Below are 24,063 nucleotides of genomic sequence, written 5' to 3' on the forward strand. Positions count from 1 at the left end.
GAGTGGTGGGGGAAGCTCTCCCTTTAAGAGGCAGCGTGCAGTGACGAATTGTTGAAATTGCCATTGCAGGATGGCACGCTGCTATAAATTCATTGTCCCACCTCCTCGCATCTTCACAGTGTTGGAGCCGCTCTCCGCGCCCGCAGCAGCCGACTGGGGATGACCACGGGCGGGAGGACGCGGTAGCCGAAGGGTCCCGGACGCCCCGCCTGGCTGGCTCGCCGCAGGCCGCCTCCTGCCTTTAGATTTTAAACATTTTAGGGTTCTTTTTATTTTTTATTTTTTTATTTTTTTTCTTTCCGTCTCTTTCCCCTCTACCTTCGGGTTCCAGCAGAGCCAAGGAAGCCCACTGAATACGAAAGGGGCTTGGAAGCTCCTCCACAGCCTGCGAGCCTTAGGCTTCGAGGGGGCGGGAGCCGGCACGCACTAGTTGCGGGCGGGGAGTGCGGTCGCCCTCCTTACTCTCTTTTCTCATTTGTTTTGATCCGTTTGTGAAACGATCTTGTCTGCATTGGTTTTCTCTCCTTTTTCATATTTGGTAGCTCTCCACCGCCTGGCTTTTGCTTTTTGCTACCCCTCCCCTCCCCCTTTTGATTTTTCTTTCTCCGTCTCTTGGAGCACAATTCCAAACATTTTCCAAACCAACAAAGAAAAAGTTCGCACGCTGGCACGGCGGCCAGGACAGGCTGGCGGTCTGCTGCGGGTCCCCCCTACCCTCCCCCGGACACTTGACTCAACTTTGCACGCGAGTGTGTAGAGTGTGTGAGTAGGTGGGTGGGAGAGTGAGTCCCCCACCCCCGCCCCTGAAACTTCCATAGCAAATAGCAAACATCCAGCTAGACTCAATCGCGCAGCCCCTCCCGGCGGGCAGCGCACTATGCGGCTCGAGTGGGCGTCCCTGCTGCTGCTGCTGCTGCTGTGCGCCTCCTGCCTGTCCCTGACCGCTGACAGCCCCACCACGGCACCTGCCCAGGATAAAACAAGGCAGCCTTGGGCTGCGGCAGCGGCAGCCCAGTCGAGCCAGCCGCAGGGGGAGGAGACGCAGGAGCTGGACCATCTGAACCTGCTGGCCAGGCAGCGCAGGAGCAGCGGGCTGGTGCAGAATATAGACCAACTCTACTCTGGAGGTGGCAAGGTGGGCTACTTTGTGTATGTGGGCGGCCGGAGGTTCCTGCTGGATCTGGAGAGGGATGACTCAGTGGTCACCACTGGTGGCATCCTTACCGCAGGAGGCGGACTGCGTGCATCATCTAGCCACCGGGGTCACTGCTTCTACCGGGGCACCGTGGATGGCAGCCCTAGATCCCTAGCTGTCTTTGACCTCTGCGGGGGTCTCGATGGCTTCTTCGCGGTCAAGCACGCGCGCTACACTCTGAAGCCGCTCCTGCGTTCCTGGGCAGAGGCGGAGGCCAGACGAGTGTACGGGGATGGGTCTTCACGCGTCCTGCACATCTACACCCGAGAGGGCTTCAGCTTCGAAGCCCTGCCACCACGCGCCAGCTGTGAGACTCCCGCGTCCCCACTTAGGCCTCAAGAGCGCCCCTCGGTGCACAGTAGTTCTAGGCGACGCACAGCTCTGGCCCCGCAGCTCCTAGACCAGTCAACTTTCTCACCCGCTGAGGATGCAGTTCCTCAGACTTGGTGGAGGCGGAGGCGCCGTTCCATCTCTAGGGCCCGCCAGGTGGAGCTCCTTTTGGTGGCTGACTCCTCCATGGCGAGGATGTATGGCCGGGGCCTGCAACATTACCTGCTGACCCTAGCTTCCATCGCCAACCGGCTGTACAGTCATGCTAGCATCGAGAACCACATCCGCCTGGCCGTGGTGAAGGTGGTGGTGCTGGCCGACAAGGACAAGAGTCTGGAGGTGAGCAAGAATGCGGCCACGACCCTCAAGAACTTTTGCAAGTGGCAGCACCAGCACAATCAGCTAGGCGATGACCATGAGGAGCACTACGACGCAGCTATCCTGTTCACCCGAGAGGTAGGTGCAGCGGGTGGGTGCCCAGCTCTGGGATACGGAGGCGCAGGTGGTCTTGCGGGTGGCTCTGTTTCCGCCACAAACTACCTGCCACTGACTGTAGATTCGCTTAACTGCATCTGTAGGAAACTCAGCCTCCAGCACCACGCAGGTGTCCAATTAGCCTCTTGTAGTACATCCTGCTTTTAGTGAGGAGACCTGTTTTAGGAGAGCAACATTCAACAACGCTGGATGCCATCCAGTCAGACACAACAGTATGGTGTACAAGCATGATAAGAAGACGTGTTTGTGCTTGAGGAAGGTGAACAGTTAAATGGGAAAGGGGAAAAGTAAAGTTGCCTTTGAAATCGTGTTTTCTACTTCCCAGTGAAGACAAAAATGCTGCTTTGTGCAACTTAATGGGAAAGACTTGAAAGTTGGCAGTTGCTTTCATCTGATTGATGTAAATGTCCTTATGCGAACCCTTCTGCATGCAACACTAGCCCTTTCCAAAGGACTTCTTTTCTAATGTGGCTTCCAAATGGGCTTCTGACGTGTCCACCTTGGAATCTGAGTTGCTGAGAGGGAAGGAATGTGGGAGGGCCAGGAGGATGCGGAAGTCCAATCAGCTGAGAGGACAACCCCTAAGGTCCTTGAGCAAGGCCTTCTCCTAGCACATCCCAAGTACCACCCTCCAACCCAGCTGCCAAACAAGGGTCAAATCCAGTTGGAAGGTTTGGGTTTTGGATGAATGTTTCTGAAGGTCTGGGCAGAGCTTCAGGATGTGGGGAAAGAATGTTGTCCAAGGACTTCCCCCACGTTAAGGAACATGGTTAAAGGGAAGGAAAGAGATGGGTCATTATAAACCCAGACATTCTGGGAGGAACAAATCTATTTACACAGTTACCAGACCACCACGTTAGTGTGACATGTCAGACACAAAGTTGGGGCTTGCTGGCAGTTATGAGCCCATGTTCACATTCACAACGCTGTCTTGGTTGCCAATATTTCCCTCCATTACCCTTAACTGATCCCCTTCTACTGTGTGTGTGTGTGCATACGTACATGTGTGTATGCACACGCATGTGTGCACATGTGTGCATTATGATGACTGCTTCAGTATATGCATAATTGTCACGTACCCAAAAGTCAACTTAGGATGAGCAGTCCACTGTCCTACTTATTCCTAGCATTTTGATGCGTTTTGAGTCTGTGACTTAAGCCTGGCCCATTGCCAAAATACAGTTCCCTGCCTAATGTGGGCCTCTTACATACCTGGAAGGGATTGGTGTTTCAAACTCATACTAGGTATATGAAATCCATCCAGAATAAATGAAGTAACTACAAACTATTTTGCTGTGCAAAATTGAAACTTATAGCAAAAGAGCAAGGTTAGGAAGTTCAATGGCACACTGTAGAGGCTTTAGGGTACTACATTTTTTTGTTACTTAATTTTCTATTTTTACTAAGGGAAACATGGTATGAAGGAAAAGGCGTTAATAAATACAGAAAAGAGAAAAACTTGTGGTTCATGGGGTGGACATAAATGTAACCCACATGCAAACAAAGCCACCAAAGACAGCATTTAGGAAGAAGTGGGCATCACAATCTTGTGTGCAACGGAAAACCTTTCGTGTCATTGAGAGATGCTCTGGAAGGCGTCCCTTAAGTCCTTTCCTCATTGCTAGTCTTTGAAATGGCAGAACATTCATTTTGTAGGCTGCCCTGTGAAATTCTTCTGTAAAACTATCCCTTTCTCATTTAGTTTCCAAGTCTTCTTTTTTTTTTTTTTTTTTTTTATAAGCAACTTTCCACGTCTGTGTTTCCTAGTGTTGCTATGTCATGAGTGCCTGCCAAGAAGGAGGCTTGGGACGGTTTGTGGAAGGAGGTTCCCTAAAGAAAGAGGAAAAAATACTTTTGTAGGCAGACCACACCAAAAGGCATGTACTGCCAATCATCGTAATAGTTTTCTCTTGGCTTTAATACAAAAGTGTAGTTCATAATTCTAAAATCACCCTGAAGGCCTCTCACTCTTTAGCCCCTTGCACATTCTTTTCCCAGTTATTTCCCAACTAAAAGGGAACCAGCCTGTGATTCCAAGTGGTGTCCATTGCTTTTTCTGGGTTTGTTACTCACTTGGGTAACTGACAGTCACCTTTTTCCGATCTGGAAAATACATCACTGTAGTTTACCTCGACAAAAACAATGTAGAAATAAATTCATTCTCCAAGTTGTTTTTAATTTAAGCATTCTCAATTACATTCTATTGATGGAGGCATTCATGTGCCAGAGCATGTAAGCAAGGGTCAAAAAGGACAACTTATGGGAATTAGTTCTTTTCCTCTACCATGTGGGTCCCAGGGATCAAACTCAGGTTCTCAGACTCCGTGAAAATTGTCTTTACCCACCTGAGCCAGCCCTAACTTAACTTTACTAAAAATTACTAGATTCTCCAAGATGGTTTACACATGGGAAATACTTCAGTGGCGCCCTCTCTGGCTTCCTTGCTAAGCAGAAGCATACTTAAATACAGCAAATGCCATTTGGCTTGTGGTTGATCTCTGACATATTCATCTAACTTCACAAGCATTAAATCTTTGAAAAGCACTGATTATATGAATCTATTATTCTAATTTAAAAGAGAACTATGAGGAGGCTTGTGAAAGCATTTCAATGCTGGGCAATACTCACTTAAAAGTACTCAACATGCAAAGTTAAACTCTGCCTAATGCTTCAAAAAGTGGAAACCAAGAAGTCTAAAAGAGAGACGATCAAGACTCCACCATCCAGGGGACGTCAGGTATTTTCAGGCTGGCCCATATGAAAGAAAATGAAAGAAATAACTCTCATAGCTATTTCTCTTCAATGAGAAATACCCCGAGTTGGCACCAGGATTCCATTTTTACAACTCTGTTTTGAGTGTAAGATGTGTGTTGCTTAGCAGCCAGACGCTCAGCCATCAAATCCATGTTTTGATGGGCTCGGAGCTCTGTTCAAATTTTGTGTCCAGATGTCTTCTGCTAAATTGCTTGTTTTTCAGGCGTGAAGCAAATGTGTGAGGAAGGGCTTTCCACTCCTGTTTACCAGCCAGTAACACCTTGAACATTGTGTCTAGCAGTCAGCAGAAGAGTGTTACTAATTCAGCTATCACGCTAGCACACTTCACTGCCCTGGCTATGCCCTAGCCTTCAGTAATGTTCTAATTATAGAAACAACACCCATTATTTTTCTGGCACAAAGTCACTTCCATTGTGAATGGCATTTCTGCTGGAATTCACACTATTTCTGCCACCCAACATTAGAAATCCAGCCCCCAGGGGTTTACTCTTTGCTTCCCAGAGTCCTCTCCTAATTTTGATTACCTCCCTTATTATACAATAAATTTTTAAAGACAATCGTCAGTTTATTGTCCAGACCAATCACTCCTCTTTAGAAAGATGTCTTCCTGATCAATGTCGAAATCAGAAATTATTTCACCTCCTTCTTTACAAAGACCAGCAACAAACAATTCTTTACTACTGCATAAACTAAATACATTGGGTTGAATACAAACAGGCTAAAAAACCGCAATCCAAGGCCTATTAATTTTCATTAATTGCTAAAGCATGCTTTAATGAGCTATTATGCGCCACCTAGACCCTCTCTTCTCCCATGCCTATCTTAGTATGCTTGATCCAGGATTCAAACATTCCCCTCTACTATGAGGTTCCTTCTGGGGTTGGGCAAGTAATGGACACTAGGGGACAAAAACCTTGGAAGAGAGAGAGGGTTGCACTCTTTGCCATTTGGTTTGCTGACTAGATCAACTAATTCAGTCATGTTCTTGAGTTCAAAACCACTTTGAGCTTACAGTGACCATTGTCAAGGAATTACAGCTACAGACCAGCCTTAGAAATTTAATAATTCAAGAGTTACAGATCAACCTAAAAAAGATTTAATAATCCAGAAATGGGGAGAATGGTCATGGATTAAGCAGTTCTAGCTTATCATGCATGAAAAAGATATGAGGGTTTTTTATGAACTTGAGCCATAAAACAACAATATACAGCAAGACAAAAGATTTAGATTGTCTCATAGTAGGCACTGTGCATGTGCACATTCGCTATGGAGAGACACTCTGTTTGGGAGATGAAAGCAAAAAGACCAAACATACCTGCTTGCCATCTGCAGGCTTATCAGAAGCAGAGAAAAATAGATGTATGAACAAATCACTCTTATCAGGAAAACTGATAGACTCTCACCATGGATGAACAAACTCTGTGGCAAGAAAGAGAAGAAAACCACTGGTTGGTTCTTCCTTGGTGGCTCTACCCAGGTCTCTATGAAAATATATAATTGCATTGTTTTCAGTGGATGGATGGATTTGATTTGGATTCAACTCCCAGTTTCTGAGCATTTCTTAAGTACTATTGTCCACAGTGTGAATCATTTCATCCCTAAACAACTGGACAATCACCAGCTATCATGCTGTTTTGTTTTGCAAGTAGAAACATACATTTGAAGAGAAATACAGGTAATCTGAAGATAAAGTCCCATCAGTTGGTCTTCAAACTTATTGTATTGGTTTATTCAAATACCCAATCAATAATGTTCTTTATAGTCAGATATACAGAGGTTTAAAAAGTCACCACTTCCGAAAAATCTATTCCAGAAAATATAGCATTGATATGAATGGGTATACCCCATAGAGCTTCTGGTAGATACAGCTATCAGATGTCACAGGCAGAGATGAAGCTGTAGAATTCAGTTCTGGAGGAGGCAGTGTTAGTGAGACACATGTCCAGGAGTTAACAGCAGACACACCAAGCTGCCGTGTGCCATGAATGGCCAGAGGTAGTGTGAAGAATTGGTAAAGTGTAAGAAGGGGCTGTAGGAAGACAGAGAACAGGAGGGTTGAATGATTATTGATGAAATAAAAAAACTAACAAACAGATTACTGGGGAAAAATTAAATATTTGAAGGTATTGTTTTGCTAGTGCTACAACAACAAAATAGCAAAGGAGAGGCAGCTCTAACAAAAAAGAGAAATTCTCACTCAGTTCTGGAAACTGGAAAGTTCAAGATCAAAGATTGTGCTGGCACACCATTTTGATAAGACATCTCTTCCTGGTTTGTAGGAGTCTGTCTTCTTCCCGTGTGTTTACATTGTCATTCCTATTTCCCTATGTCTGTCAAAAACAACAGGTATGGCAAGGGAAGAAAAAAGAAGGGATAAAAACAGAAAGAAAGGAGAGGGAAGGAAAAAGATCCTGAAGAGTCCTGTATTATCTGAGCTGAGTTCCAGCCTAGTGAAGTTATAGACCCTTTCTCCAAATACAGTAACACTGGAATACTGGGAACTGGGTTGAAAAATTTAGGGATGATACACTCAGATTAGAGCATCATGCTGCAGCATCTCATCCTGTGTACTAATTGCAGTAGAAATCAATGGACAGAGCATTAGTGGAGGAGACAACTGAGGAGTGCTACTGATTGGCTTACTGGCTACTGTGGGCACAGTGGTCTTAGGGATTAAAAGATGTGGGTCAAAAAGGTTTAGGAAAAAGAGAGAAATATGGGTAAGTTAAGCTTTCCTAGTAGATAAAATATTTAAGCTTATTGATCAAAATACAAAGGACCCATGCAGGAAATAGTTGCCAAAATAGGTCATGAAGAAGACCAGGGTACGCTGTGTAGAGTTTTGTGTGACAAGCTGTGATCAAATGGAAGAAAAAATTAATCTTATCTGATCCATACTCTAAGGAGTTAACTGATAGCAGCATACAAATTTGGAAATTTCAGATGGCAAAGCATCAGTATGAAATCTTCAGTGTTAGTCCAGGTAGAAAGGAATAATGGAAAGCATGAGAAACAGGACAGTTATCATGACTTAGTTAGATTTTGCGCACGCACGTGTGTATGTGTGTGTGTGTGTGTGTGTGTGTGTGTGTGTGTGTGAGAGAGAGAGAGAGAGAGGGGGGGGGAGAGAGAAGAGAGAAGCTAGCCGTATTATAACATTTCTTATCTCTCACATCCATTTTCTCTTTTTTCTAGAATGTCTTTCACAGTGTTTTGTCTGTTTTGTATGCTTCTCATGGTTTAGTTTCACCAACATACCTCATGCATGAAGACCACCATGGCTATAATGTTTTATTTGCTATAAGAAAAGAAATTCATTTGATTAATGTTCATGTCAGGAATAGGATTGTTATTTAACAATGTTGTGTTGTAGAATACAGGGAATGCAATGGTTAGCTATAATTAAAATTCAGCTTCACTGTGCTGAAGCTAGACTCGCACACTTACCTCTTCTGATCTTTAATTTCTTCATCTATATTTCTGATGTTTTAAGTTAATACTATTATAGGTGTTGCTGGAGCCCTCGCATGAATGATGAAGATCGTTTGTCTCAAAATTCATAAGGTGTTTGTAAATTGTGTCTTATAGATTTGAAATCTCAGAAACAATTGGCCTTACATTCAGCATCTTTAATAGCCTGGTTACCATCATCAAGGACTGGTCCAAGCACCTGCTCCCCTCAGTCCATAGTTTTCTGTTTCTCTTCTTCCCCTGTCTCCTTACCTCAAACTTATCAGAGTGATGTCTGCTCTTAAAATTCTTCATTCAGATTGTTCTTCCAGACTCCCTGTTAGTCCACTACAAACTCTTGTAAATCTAGTCTTAGCAAATGCCATGTCATATCATTCCCAAGTGAGAGCTTGCTTTCCTGAGTCCTACCTTGTTAGGATGCCCTTCTCGGAACATCATACCCAATCCTGTGAAAACCATGCTGATTCCCTCAAGGAGGGTCTTTCCACCCCTCTGTGTACTTGCAACTCCCTGTTCATCACAGCATGTCAGTTTGCTTCCTCACCACACTTCTGTCTTGGTCGCTCACTAAGCTATCATGCTTCTTAAGAAGCAGCATTTGAGCTATGCCTTCTGTGTGCATGTGTGGGACTGTAATACAGAAATCACCAATATGCACAGTCAGTACATAGTAGTCAGGGATGAAAAATCCATCTGCTGCCTCCCCATCCACTTCTCTGTCTCTACAAATCTGGTGGGGGCACTACTAGTATTTCTGAATGGCATGAAAAGTCACAAAATCCCCACATTTACATATTCACGGTCTCTCTGACAGTAACAGGCCTAATGACTTCCTTATGGAAACGTTTTGTCCTGAAGACTCTCTCAGATATATCTTGAAGTTAAATCCACTGTCTCTGTCCTGTAACCTGGCTAACACCACACATGGGACCACAGTTAACTCCCCTAACACTTTCAGAACACTTATATTTTACTCAGTCTTTCACAGTATCATTCCATAACCAATAATAATAAGTTATTGATCCTACATAGATAACTAGTTCCAAAAAAGCAAATATATAATTTGCCCTATGATGGTTGCTGAGTAGGCAGAAAAACCACTACCAACACTTTTAGTTCAGTTACCTCTTTCATAGATGCTGAGCTGCCTGCTTTAGTGTCTCTTACCTTCAATTTTAGAAGACATGTCAATATATATGCTATACTGTGTATACATTAATATGTGATCACCCCAGTACTATCCTTACCCTTCCTCTGGATTTTAAAAATCCTCTCAACTTGAAGGCTAACTGTTGTAAAGGGTCACTGGAAAACAGAAGATATGGATTCAATATTCTATATTAATAGTTTGATATATAGTCTTCATACCTTAAGGAAAACATTGGCTCGCAATGTTCTTGTGTTCTTTGTACATCTTAGGTTGAAACCATAACTGTGCTAAAATGTTTGAAATTACGTGTGAGAAATGGGAAGTTTCCCACTTTATAATTACGGCTGTTGAAGTATAATGGCATGGCTATGTCGTCAAGGGGCTTAATCAGTATTGCTAAAAAATAATAGCAAGTGCTTCGGCTCATAATTTAGTCACATGCACAATTTCCATGGCAAAAGGCCAAATGCATTTAATGCAATTCAAAGAAAACAAGGAGGGCTGATGGCCTCTAATGAGCAATTGATTAGCAGTAAACAGAGATAATAGGCTTCCGGTTTCCACTCCACTGGGGACAGGAAGGCCATTTCCTTTTGCATTGGCTCCAAGCTGATTAGTGACAGAAGGAGTGGAAGTCACTTCTTGGATTTTACTATCTGAAGATAATCAACTCCAAATTATGATTATAAACATAAATCTTGGTTTAAAACATATGTGTATGTAAAAATAACCTACTGTGTGTACGGATTTAACTATGACTGAGGATCTGCTCCTAAAATTGCTAAAATGATGAAAGAGAGGATTAAAAATGTGTTATACTGTATTGCTATCCCAAATAGAAATTATTATGCAAAAGACTATTTGAGTTTCAATATTTTAAAACCACTTGTTTGTTCTTAGCTGCTGTAATTTGGAATTGCATGGGATAACAAGAAAGGATGCCCAGGGACATTTAGGGCAGTGTTGTTGACATGAGGCTGCAATTCACGGCCTGCTGGCTGATAAGAAGCTGATTTTCATTATCTGAAACTGTAATAACACTGTAGCCCACTGGGTAGCAACAGCACAAGAAAGACCTGAAAACATAGATTTGAGAATTGGGTATAGCTTTTAAGTCTTGCTCACCTTTGTTGGACTTCTATACAGCAAAATGGAGAGGAATGAGGAGTGTCTGTTGGGCCTGACTCTATACACTGGACATGTAGGAACACCACCTTGTACCTGGGTGCTTGAAGGCAGCTTAGGTCCTACCAGCAGGCAGTACAATAAAGATGTATGGGGACCATTTCATGGAGTCTGACTATATCTCACTGTTCATCTTAATTAGACGAATGTTGGTTGAGTACCAACTGTAGGATACACGCTCTGAACTGACAACAGCCATAATAGAAACCGTACTTTTCAAAACTATTAATTAAATTTCTTTTCAAGGTTAATTATTAATGTATGGCTTACTTACTTAGGAATGCTATGTTATTCTTTTGGTTGGCGAATATACATGTTGAGTTTAATGACATTCATAAGTATACACAAGAAATTTTTATATCTACTTAATAATTAGTTTAACACTTAAAGAGAATGTTATTAGACATGGTACATATCAAAAGTTCTAGGTCCTATTATATTCTTCAAGCTTCATTTCTTTAATGTCCTGTTGATGTTCTTCAAATGATTTTTAAAAATTAATATATGATCATTTCTGCTTCTGAGTATCTCTTAAAAGCTGTGGCACTTCTCAAAAATAAAATGAATACATTCATATCTACCTGTACAACATACTTGTATCACACATTTTCTTGTGTTCAATCAGGTTGAGACACACTATACTAAAACTATGTGCAAAATGGCTCAATGGGTAAAGGTGCTTGACGCCAACTGTGACAAACTGAGTTTGATGTCCTGGGCTCACATGATGGAAGCGGAAATCTGACTCCTACAAGTTGTCCTCTGGCAACTTTATGTGCACTATGGTACACAGATGTTCACACACACACACACACACACACAATAAATAAACATAAAATGCTGAAAAAGCTGTGTGTGACCTCACATAGGTTTCTGAAGACACAGAATATAAAATTACAATTCAATTGAGAAATTTGAAACTGATCTTTCAAGTAATAATGTACAAATGAAAGTTTTTCTTTCTATAAAGTTATTTATATAAATTCCAGTTTAGGTTCTTTCTTGTATAAATGACTAAATATATGCATATACACAGATATATGTATAAATACAAATGTCTTTGTGATGTATATTCTATCACAAATGTGTGGTTATAGATGGACTCAAACAGAAAACAAATTATTTGCCCTCTCTTCTAAGAAGTTCGGCTTGAATTTAGGCGAGAATATTGGACTTTGCTATGCTGAACACATGCAACCCTTGGCATTTGTGTATGGACTGCAGCTTTAAGGCTGTGATGGGCAAACTGTAATCATGACATCTTCTAAAATGTCGTTGAATTTCTTTATCCTTCTGTGCTTCTGGGTTGCAGAGTAGCTCAGAAGAGCTTCTGCTTTGAATTTGTCTTTGGAAGGCGTCCAACCCTGAGCAGGTGACACCATAAACATATCCCAGTCTTGCCATTCGGGGTGAGCAAGTGGCTGTCCATGGTGGCTCCTTCTGGGTGGAAATTGATTTTAATGATTTCTTTCTTTCTCCCGGGCAGGATTTATGTGGGCATCATTCATGTGACACCCTGGGAATGGCAGACGTTGGGACCATATGTTCTCCGGAGCGCAGCTGTGCTGTGATTGAAGATGACGGCCTCCATGCAGCTTTCACGGTGGCTCATGAAATTGGTACGCAGCGTCTTTTCTCTTCCCTCGCCAAATCAAACACTTGCAACAGCTGCAACGGGACCAAAAACACTTGGCAATTAATTCCAGATTCCTTCTGGTTCAGATGTACCATTGGGTATTACATTTGTTTATATTTGAACTTTCAGGGTTAACTAATGCAGGAAAAGGAAGGCAAAGTCAGCAGCACAGTAGATGTTTCCTTTTGACAGTGCATTTAAAAATTGAGGAGAAACTTGCTGCAGAGTTTTCTCTCTCTCTCTTTAAGCATCCCTAAATGACTCCTAGACAGAATTTGTCACAGTTGCCCATGGAATGCAGAAGTGTCCCTTTTAGAAGTTATTCATGACACTGTTGACTCATCCAAGGACAATCAGTTTGCACAGAAATTTAACAAGTTTTGTGCCATCCTGAGTGATAATAGTAGGCTCCTGTCAAAGGGAACCAGCAGCTTGTGGTAAATATTCCTGTCTCCTTCCCAGTAGCCAAGCAGCTGGAGCCAAGCTGGCTCTCAGCATAGTTTACTTTATAATATCACATATTCAGTTTGCTTAGTATACCAAATATTTCTAAATCCTATAACTGTAAATTGACGGCAGAGGTAAACAGTTAATCTATATCCCTGGGATAAGAAATACTAACCACCAACCTTGGAAACTGATGTACAAGAAACTGACTTAGTCTTAGGAAAAAATGTTATAATCAGATACATACAACTTTGTGTCTTACTGAAGTAATTTCTCCACTGTGTCAAATAATTCTATTATTAAACTCTTTGAGACCTGCCTTCATTTCTGAAATATAAGGAGAGCCATACCTTCTATATGGAATTTTTTTAGGAACTAAATTGGGTGGGGTGTAGATAGTGGGTATTGTAGGCAGGGACTACTCATTTGTAAGAACCTGAATAATAACACAGAAACTATATTAATTACAATACTGTTTGGCCAATAGCTGAAGCATATTTCTAGCTAACTCTTACATCTTAAATTAACCCATTTCTATTAATCTGTGTATCGCCACGAGGCTGTGGCTTACTGGTAAATTTCTGGCTGGCAGTTGGCATCTTTCTCCTTCAGCAGCTACAGGTTGTCTCCTTGACTCTGCCAACTTTCTCTTTATACCTCTGGTCAGACTTCCTGCCTGCCATTGGCCAAAACAGCTTCTTCAATAACCGATGGTAATAAAACATATTCATAGCATACAGAGGGGAATCCCTCTTATATTCACATCCACATACAACAGTTAAATATTTTATTCCCTTTCTTGATTTATGCATAACCTCTTTGCATCTTTGTGGTGCGAGGAATCATACAGTCATCATTGCATTTAGTTTTTTTTCAATATTTTTGTTTAAAAGGTTAAGCTTGTTAAAGCTACAGTAATAACTATTAAGTGGAAATTAAAATTTTTACCTTACTTTCCTAGTAAGCTATGTTTACTAACCACATTTCTTTGAGGAGCTGAATAATGTCTAGAGAAAGGGACAATTTTGTAAATCCAAAGATGATAGCAGTTGACCAGAATTAAGTAATTGCATTTCAACTATTGTATTTCAAGTTTTGATCCTGACATTGATGTACCAACAGTCTCCTTAGCATCAAATATAACTCTTTGAATAAACAGCATTCCCACAGCATTATTGATGTTAATTCAATTCAAAACATTTTGAGCATTTTTCACTTAATCCAAAGTGCTGAGATGAAGCCCAGTCACTTTCAGTTCCCTGAGAAATCCTATTCATCAAGGTCATTTAGACACCTTGATCATATCCATTGTCCCTATATGGCCAACCAATAATAAACTATAGTGAATCACACATTATTTAAGGAAGGTTACTGCTTTTTTCTGCCCTCCTCTCCTTTACACAGAGTGACAGTATTGGCAGGTTTCCCTACAAGAGAAATACTGATCTTTCTCCAAAGTACCTTCATTGCTTCTTTTGACTCTCATACTACACCACCTAGACTAGAATGTCTAAGTCACATTCCCAGTCTTCCTAAAATCTTTAGCAAGACCTCTGAGTTGTACAGGCTGATGAAGCAGTGAGAGACATGGAGCCAGGCAAAACAAGACAGGCATAATTGCCCAGAAGAACAATGTAGGAGCACAGTGAGCTATTATATGCAGAGTCAAACTGATGTGGCATGTCCTCTGTGTATGTGTTGTTTTATTGGTTGGTGAATACAGTTGTTTCGGCCAACAACTCAGCAGAATAAAGCTAGATAGAAAGTCCAAACAAAGATACAGAGAGTGAGTAGGTGGAGTCAAGGAGACACCATGTAGCTCCAGAAGGAGACAGATGCCGCCAGGAACTTACCAGTAGGCCACAAACTAGTGGTAATGCATAGATGAATAGAAATGGGTTTATTTGAGATGTAAGAGTTAGTTAATTAGAAGCTTGAGCCAATAGGTCAAGCAATGTTGTAATTAATATAGTTTCTGTGTGATTATTCGGGTCTGGGCAGCTGAGAACGAATAAGCAGTCTGTTTACATCAAACCTTTGTCTTTGTATATGATTACATCCTGATGTCTCCTTTAATCTCTTGATTGAATTATCTCTTTTTGATTCACTATAACTCTCTGATTCATTTTCCAGTTAAATATTGTCTGCCTAGTTTTCCTTTCTGTACTGCAAAAGGCCTAAAGAGATATTTAAAGTCCAAAGGTCCAAAGAATATGGATTTTATTCCTTTTTCAATAAAAAATCTCTTATTAATTTCATTTTAATAGCTTTCTTATTCTATTTTAATTTTACCTAAATATTCTGAGGCATATACAATGGGAGCCTTAAAGTTTTAGAAGTGATAATCCTAAGACTTTATCTCTGTGGATGATCAGAGCCTTACCTCTAAACATCTTAACTCACTGATCTGTTCAAAGTGTTTATTTAATTGTTTCATGAACTGTCAGCTAAACCTATGCTAATCACGGACTAGATTTTAATTCTACTCTAATATTAGATATTTTCTACCTTCTCTTTTATTATGTATTTGCTACTTTTTAGATGTGGAAATTATATACACAGTCAATGTATTTATAAAAATATGATTTTCAAGCTGTGGCTTTCAAGTACTTAGAATCTGCTTGAATCTCATTCCAAAATGTGCAGTTTTCTTCTTTCCAAACAAGTGCTGTCAATGTGTTCCTGCACTGAAAACATAAACTAGAAGGAAATATCCAGAATGCTAGCATAGATTCTCCTTTTTTTTTTCTATAGGAAATAAAGAAATGTATTTGATTAAGAATAGCTTCTATTAACTGACAAAGGATCTCATAGAGTGTTGTACACTTTCTTTTGCTGTATATAATGGTATCAGATACAGGGTACAGTTCCTTTTATGCACAAAGAAATCAAAAAGTTCTTCCCTCACATAGTCTACACTAAAAAAAAAATAACTCTTAAATTGAAAATTAACACATAAGATACACAGGGATGGTGGGCATGATGGCACACTGACACTGTTCACACTGCAAAGGCTGACACAGAAGGGTCAGTTCCAAGCCAGCCTGGGTCATATAGGGAGACTCTGTCTCAAAAAGAAAAAAGAAAAGCACAAACAATAGAAACCTTATGATGCTACAGTGCAGGACATGGAGCATCATGGATTAGATTACCAGTTCTGAGAAGTTCTTGCCTGCTTTACCTGTTAGCAGGGACTCTCCTGTCATCTGCTAATCCAGTCAATCTCAAAATCAAATGAGCAATGAAATGCAAGAAGTTAAATTACATAGTCACCTGATGCCAATACCACCGGTTATAGGCTTCTGCAAGAGCAGTGTTCACTAACATGGACAAGACCCATAGGCAGTTTTAAATTGCCTTCTGCTTTCTAGGCTGTGCCCAGTAAATACTGACTCAATTGCTGGAGCATTTCAAAATGTTTCTTCAAATCATCCATGTGCTTTGGGTGAAGGCAGGAACATGTTTACAGCTATTTTACAATCCAAATGAGAACGGCAGAAAGTTTTCAAGTTGATGTAAGTTTACATTCTGAGTTTATACTTTTAAGTTGTCAAGCTTTTATTATAGACTTGTAATAATAAAAATTTCACCTGCTGCACATATGGTCATTAAAGACAACCATTTTACTGATGTTGAGCCAGCTTCTAATACACTAAGGGGAACAATAGGATTTTATTGCGATTAATGAAATTCATAATTTCCAAACACACGAAGAGTTTGTGTTATAGTTGTTAATTATAAAATGTGCTAAGTGAATTTCTCCACAGAGAGAGACCGCAATGTGTTTCCTAAGTTGAAACAAGGCAGCTTAAAGAGCCAGACTGAGGAAGTGGTTAAGACACAACAGGGGTCTGCCTGGATTTTGCTGTGGTTGGAGGCTGCCCTGGTTGTGCTGATCAGTGTGTGACTCTGCCCTAGATGGCTAGATTAAACAAGCCTATGTTTTAAGAAACTGCAGGTCCACTTCCCCCAAACACTTGGTAGACCAAAAGCAAGTCCGCAGAATCAGATGTTCCGTTGGCGAGGCAAGCGAGATGTGAAGTGAGAAGAAAGCCGGGGTTCAACTTATTATTTATCTTCGGACCTGTCGCTTTAATCAACCAGACTTGGCATATTTCCTGTCATACTTGAATTAGCACCTCACATGTCTTTCTTGGACCGGGGATAAATGGCAGGGATAGGTATGGGTTACATGTCTCAAGCACTGCGAGATTTAATGTTTACTATGACTTTAAAAATAAATTTTATCCCAATCCATGTTTCCGTAGGGCAGGCCTGTTAATTTTTTTTTTTTTTTTTGCCACATAGGTTGAACCAGCTAGTTGAGCGTGGAATTAAAAAGTAGATTGCAGTCATAATGTGTGGTTTGTTTTTCTTTTCAAATTAGGGGATTGTTCTCTCCCTCTCAATTCCAGGTATTTAGTAATATTAAAATTTATTGCAAATACTAACAGAGGGATAGCTTCTTGGTAAAGTGTATGCTTGTAAACACAAAGACATGAGTTCAATGCCCATAATCCACATTAAAACAAAACCAGAAACAAAACCAGACATTGTTGTACATAGTTGTAATCCCAGGACTAGTGAGGCAGAGGCAGAGGCAAAGGCAGAGGCAGAGACCCCTGAATTTTACTGGTCCACTTGGAGCATTCCAGGCCAGTTACAGACAAGGTATCAAAGAAAAAATTTAAGGTGGATTGTGCCGGAAGAACATTCTCCTCTAATCTTTCACAGGCATGTGCACACAGGCACACATATACTAGCATAAACATGTGCACACACAGCACACATGCACACAGGCACAGCAAGAAGTAAAAATACTATAATGGAGCACCCAACAAAAGAGGAAGTTAACAGTCAAAGAAATTTCTAGACCTGTGTAATATTCATAACTAGCCTACTCCAAGGGTCAGATTCAAATCCAACCCTCTGGTTCCAAAATCCAAGATTTAGCACTGCATAATGAGTTTTGGAGATTATTTAGTGTGAAATTCATTTAAACAAAGAGATCGTCATAGGGTAAAAGAGTAAATTTTTTTCTCTTCCTAAATTACATACTCAATACTACATTGATCATTTTTACTCAATGTTTTCTTAAAGGGGTATTTCCAAGTGTTATCACCTCAATATAAAGGTCTATGTTAGGAAGAGCATGTCTCATACAGCTATTGGAGGTAATGATTCCTCTCTGTGGTGGTTCTAGATTCTGTCCCCTGTGAGCTGTTGACTCAGTTTTCAACTCCTGGCCAGACCTTCTTGCACCTCCATAATCCCAGCTGGAAAATTAGGTAAATGAAAAACATGACCTCATTAAGAAACAGATGCCTTTTCAGAGCTGCACTTTCCCAAGTAAACACATTACAAGGCTTCTTGGGACATTTTTGTAGGATGTGGTGCTGTGTTCCCTTGACTATTGGTTAGTTTGAGATCAGGAGACAAGAACTTGAAATTCTGTTTAATTTGCAGACCAAAGTTTAGCAAAACACTCCGTTTCCTTCCTGAGGTCAGTGCTGCCCAGTAATACCTGAGTTGAATGAGCAGCCAACCCAGCGGTTCCCTTGAACATAATGTGTCTTGGCTGGAGATGTGGCAGTTGGTGTAGCTCTTCTTGCCTTCACGGTGTCCCGAGTTCCGTCTTCAGTGCTGGATAAAGCAAGAGTGGGATAACCCACCTATGACCCAGCCTTCAGGTGGCAGAGGCTTGAAGATCAGAAGTTCAAGGTCATCCTTAGCTTTGGATCAAATTTAATGCTAGCCTAGGATAATTACAAACTGTCTTTTTAAAAAAGTCTATATTTCCATGGGTATGTTTTTGTGTTCCCTTCATAGCTATTTGAAATCCATGACTGTCATCTGTGATGGCAGATTTTGAATTTCCTAGATTATGGATGTGCACTGCCCTACCATGTCACCTGTTGTGCAAGCACCTCAGGCATTTGTACGTAACGTACCATTCAGTTCTCAATAATGCTGGCAAATTCCAGACTGGCATTAAATGTCTTCACATCATGACAGGTGACACAGGCTTTAAACACTGCATTTGCTGTTTGTGACTTTCAGCGTGTGTGTCATGTCTTCTCTGAAGAGCATCTGACACCCTTCACATTGTTCTTCCTTTTCGACTCCTGCCCAGCCCTGGAGGGAAAATCACATGGGTCCCTCGCTGTCACCTGGGTCTAGCTACTCTGGAGCTGGCCGCCTGTTTGTGGGGTGCTTACCTGTTCTTCTAGAGTCATGACTCCTGCTGCTCCTGAGAACATGTTTTCCCCAGGCAACAAACAGCTTTTCTCCATGGAGGACAGAGTGTTTTTTTAAACCACTGTCTTCCAGCCAGTCCTCTGGCAGTGTTTCTGTCTGATTGGAGGATTCTTACAAAATGTCCATCTCCTTTAAGCTATAGCAGAGGTGGAGCTTTGATTTGTTAATGCTCGGATCAGCAATCTGTTCTGGTTAAACTTGCTTATATGTGTCTGTCTTTCATGGCAATTAAATTAGATGGCAACCTTTAGGGATGATAAAAATCATTGTAGGATATGAAATAGCACACTAAATAATTTATTAAATCATGCCAAATATTTTCAAAATAATCTGCCTGATTGATACAATTTAAAATTTTAAGTTTATAGGAGTTACCGCTATGTGTGACAAAAACAAAACAGCTCCTCAAGGTGAATCTGATATTTGCCGTACATAATATATTTTAAACCATAAATCCAAAATACACTCTCCAAATGAAGTGAAAATCCCTTGACGCACTAATAAAAATGCTATTTATATCAATTTGGAAGGAAAAATTCTGGCTTCATTACACATGTGTGAAAATCTTAGATAATATAATGCAAAAAGCACATATTGTCAAATGGAAAACATGGATTTGATGAGATATCCCGCGATGGAGATTCCACTGGGCACATTTCCCTTTTTCTTTTCTCGCGACACAATACAAATCCCCAGCATGAAACTTCCAAGCAGGCTCCACTGTGCTGGCTGTTAAAGCTTCTACCTTAGAAAAATTCAGGGACTGCAGGGTGAATTCTCAGCAACTGCTAGATACATTAAGTAATTTTCAGCAATCTTAATAAAAATGTTCTCTGTGGATGGTGACACTCTTGAAAAACTTCTCTGCATACTACTGACAAATGAGAGAGGCAATCTAGCTCCCTGTGCTATGTGTGACACACTTCCCAAACAGTTCCCAACATAAGGTGCAATGGAGAGGCTTTCAGCGAAAATCTTGCTAGCCTGATAAATTCTGTAAATGCTGCTGAAGGCAATAATCAAATAAATAGCATGAATATGTGGAGAATTGGAAGGTCACTGAATCGTAGTCATTTCATTTCAAGCACAAGAGCAGTCAGCTGCACAGGGAATAATTTTGTTATGAGGTGCCAGTGATTTAACAAGTTGGCCCAAAGTAGCTGGAATGTGGTGCGAGAATCTCATCTCTGTTGGGCTGGGCTGCTCTGCATTGACTGGACTCTTGATCAGATGGCCAGCGTTCCTGCGTTTGCTGTATAAGAATCTCAGGGAAAAAGTGACAAGTCTGCTGTACTGTCTTATTCATGGTGTTGGGGAGTTTATTTGATTCTGAAAGCTTAGCTGAAATAACTACCTACTTCAATTCTTTTTAAAAGCCTTTTAGATTTATAGAAAAATGTCAGTGTACCCCTTAGGGTATGGGAAAAATGAAACTGAGTAACAAGAAGCAATTTGAGATTCTTGAAATCTAAGTATTCTGACACACTCTGAGAACTGATACCTGGATAGACGTGAGGGCAATGGTCTAGACTGGGATTGCAGGAAGTACGGACGGAAGGGTTAAGTGTAGACACATTCTGGCCAGGTGCCTTGGAACCATTACTCATCTTCTTGGCATCCTGTTCTTCACCCATGTCTAGCACTCCAAAATGAGTAAATTGATTTTTTTTTAACCATAATATAGTAGAGATGAGCATATTTTCACAATAGGTTCTTTGTGAGACAAGTAACTATGTACAATTCACTAAATAGCTATAATAAACAAAGCATGACGAGGGATGATATTTCATGCAACAAGAAAGTGTCTAAATGCTACTTTTTATTTGTTTTCTCTTTTTGCGTCATCTCAGAGAATTACTTATGTACTTGACAAAGAAAACAGAAGTCACTGACATTCAAAAACCATCTACTGTTTGTTGTGTGCACAGCATTAAGTCAAATAAAAGAGTTTTACCTGTCGATGTGGGAAATGTACTTAGATCTTCTGAGGTTTGCAGTTGATCCGAGAAGGCAGAATGCTAACAATAAAAATAATACGTGGTGAGGGCTATGACATAATCCCACAGAGGCTTCCGAAATTCATGATTCTAAATGAGGTTTTACATGTCAGTGAGCATATGTGATCCAGATGGACTTCGGGATTATCTACTTCATTGACGTTTTCAATTTTCATCCAAATGTTCACCCAAAGCAACTACTTCATAACATCATGCAGCTTTCATATGCCCCGAGGATCAGTCTGGATATGCAGACTGTTAAATTCACCATTGGTTAGGTGCCAAAAAAAAAAAAAAAAAAAAAAAAAAAAAAAAAAAGAATGAAGATGTGTTGGGTAATGTATTGTTAGGTGGAACTAGAACTTCAGTGTCATCTGTAATCGGCAATTCCTTTCTTTCTCATGTCATTTGCACTCTTCTCTTGCCTAGGACATTTACTTGGCCTCTCCCATGATGATTCCAAATTCTGTGAAGAGAATTTTGGTTCCACAGAGGACAAGCGTTTAATGTCTTCAATCCTCACCAGCATTGATGCATCCAAGCCTTGGTCTAAATGCACTTCAGCCACCATTACAGAATTCCTGGATGATGGTCATGGTATGTAGTTTTAAGGACAGCATAGACTCATGAAAACAGGTTCAAATTTTTGCATCATGATGGCCTCATAATGTTCCGGTCATCCTGTGAGACAATGGTTGCTAGACGGTTTCAGAAAAGAAGCAAGCAAATTGATTGCCTTTTGGCATACAATGCCAGCATCCCTGGTGGCATTACAGCTATGGTAATTTTGCTGTTGACTTAAAAAGTTCAAAAGGGAAACAGTGTGGGAGACCACACAGAACGGCTAACAGTGGGTACCCTGAAAACCTAGCTTTTATTTCCTCTTTCACCAGTAAGTTCCTGTGAGAACATTGGTTGACATCGTGGCTTTCATGATGTTAATGTATCTCAGAATTATTTGTTGCATGTCTATTATAGGAGTTTGGTTAAGAATCCATAATTCTATTGGATTCTCTTTATAGTAACATAAAACCAGGAAAGGAAGCTCTTTAGATATTCATTGACTAGAAAAATTTGAATTCATCCTGACAGCAGATTCTCCCGGAAGTAGAATAAAAACTACAGAACAAAAATAGCAAAGACATAGTGGGAAGAGAATTTAAGAACTTCAAAGGAAATTTGCTGGCTTTATCCTTTACAGGCAGTTCAAGAGCATAACATACTTTATTAAACTCTGTAAGACCAGGATTAGCGCTGTAAGTCATATGAAAGTACAGAGGAAGTCATAATTTCTAGAAATAATAAATCCTGCCCCTTAAGTAGTCCTCGGAACAAGATGCTGCAAATTTCCTCTCGTCTTTTACTATTTTATCATTGCAGAAATGAGGCAGGCTGGACATGTACAGTTGGAAGGAATCCTTGAGATCATACAATTCATCTTGCCCCAGCTTTCAAGAATGAGTGTGCTCTCTCTTCTTTCCGCTCTCTTAGAAGGTGTCTCTTTCTGAAACAAGTGGCTAAGTCTTGGATTTTGAAGACAATAACAATTTCCAGAAATGTTCTATGAGTCATTGTTCAAAGCAGGATCAAGGGAATCTATAATTACCATCTTTATCCTGATTTTCAAAAAGTTTTGATTTATAAACCACCCGATATCTCGATGTGATAGGCATTTTGAACTTCGACTAAAGAGTGCCAAAACAGTCAATAAATTAAATGCATCTCAAATACATGGATGCTTCCCGATATTAGTATTGAACTGGTAAATCTCCCATGGATTTTAGAATTTGCATTTTATAATCTTAAAAGTAACATATCTCTAGCCTTGCTTGGATATTCTTCTGATATTAGCAGCATGGTAGTGCAAACCTCTAAACCTGGCACTCTGCAACCTGATACAAGATGACTGTGAGTCCAGGGCAGTCTTAGATGCAGAGCAAAGCATGTCTCAAAAAATCATTTTTATCAATACCAAATAAATACCTTCAATAGTAGAAAACACACCCTATATTTTAAAGACTTAGTAACATTACCAAGACCCATCTATCGTTAACTTGCACTAAAATAAAATGGCAATTCTCTTTAGTTTGGTTATTGTGCTGGCCAAATCCTGAAGTGACTGTTACTGAAAAATCACTCCCTGACAAGGTCTTTCTCTCGTAGAATCTTAACTTTCTACTCCCAATACTAACCCTACTGCTTCATCTCTTAAGAAGCAGCCAGAATATTTTACTTCTGAATTATGTATTACACATTTTAAAAGGCTGACCTCAACCATGCATCTCTAAATGAATGGATCAAGTTGTTAAGGCAGCAAATTCTTATGGCAAAAATAAGCCAGCTTTTCCCCTCATGTGCATATTAGCTCGGGCACAAAGCAGTGTGGAATTTTATTCCCTTGGCTATAATTTTAGAAGGATTTCTTTATTTCACATTTGTGGAACTCAGGATCTTACTTTCAAGGCAATAACTATGCTTCCAGCATTGCTTTACTTTTTAACAGAATTTCTATATTTTAAAAGTCTATAATCTTGGTTTTTAATTTCACCAAACTTCCATTTTTGGGTCAGTTTCTATTCAAAAGGACTTCTGATAGAGACCAGCTAAGAACACAGTCATAGTAGAAACAGATCATATTTGCTTGCACTAATAAAGATTGTCTGAGTCTCCCAGATGTGAATTAAATAAACAAGGGAATTGCCAGGGTTCTCTGGACAAGAAAATATTTACTTATTTAATCAAATTTAGACACTTTGAATTTTGAATATGTTGATTTCTGTTAGGTGGTCTTTAATTTCAACCAAGAATGAAAAATTATATGTTTTCAATCACTTATAACGATGAAGGTAATTTCAGAATAAGGAAAAATAAGAAAAGGCGGTGTGCAGTGCGACCTGAGCCACGGCTCCTGTCAAAAGATCATTCCCTGATATAGTATTCCAGAAGTGGCTTTCTAGCTCTGCTATTTAAATGAGAGCTGAAAAGTGTAATAACCTTGTAATTATGATTTTAAAATACCTATAAGTCAGTTTAAGAGAAACTATGGTAACAAGAACTGGCAAGCCCATTTTTTCAGATGATTAGAGTACTGACATTTGAACTACTAACTTAGAAAATCAAGGAA

General features: G+C 40.3%; 1 protein-coding gene across 1 annotated transcript in view; it reads left to right on the plus strand.

Moving 5' to 3' along the window:
- Nucleotides 1-877: 877 nt before the first annotated feature.
- Nucleotides 878-24,063, plus strand: part of Adamts5 (ADAM metallopeptidase with thrombospondin type 1 motif 5) — a 35,502-nt gene continuing 12,316 nt past the window's right edge. The window contains exons 1-3 of the mRNA XM_038346220.1: nt 878-1,981; nt 12,088-12,220; nt 21,369-21,536. Of these exons, the coding sequence (XP_038202148.1) occupies nt 878-1,981; nt 12,088-12,220; nt 21,369-21,536 (1,405 nt within the window). The remainder of the gene's footprint in view (nt 1,982-12,087; nt 12,221-21,368; nt 21,537-24,063) is intronic.

This window comes from Arvicola amphibius, chromosome 10 (assembly GCF_903992535.2).
Source record: "Arvicola amphibius chromosome 10, mArvAmp1.2, whole genome shotgun sequence".
NCBI lineage: Eukaryota > Metazoa > Chordata > Mammalia > Rodentia > Cricetidae > Arvicola > Arvicola amphibius.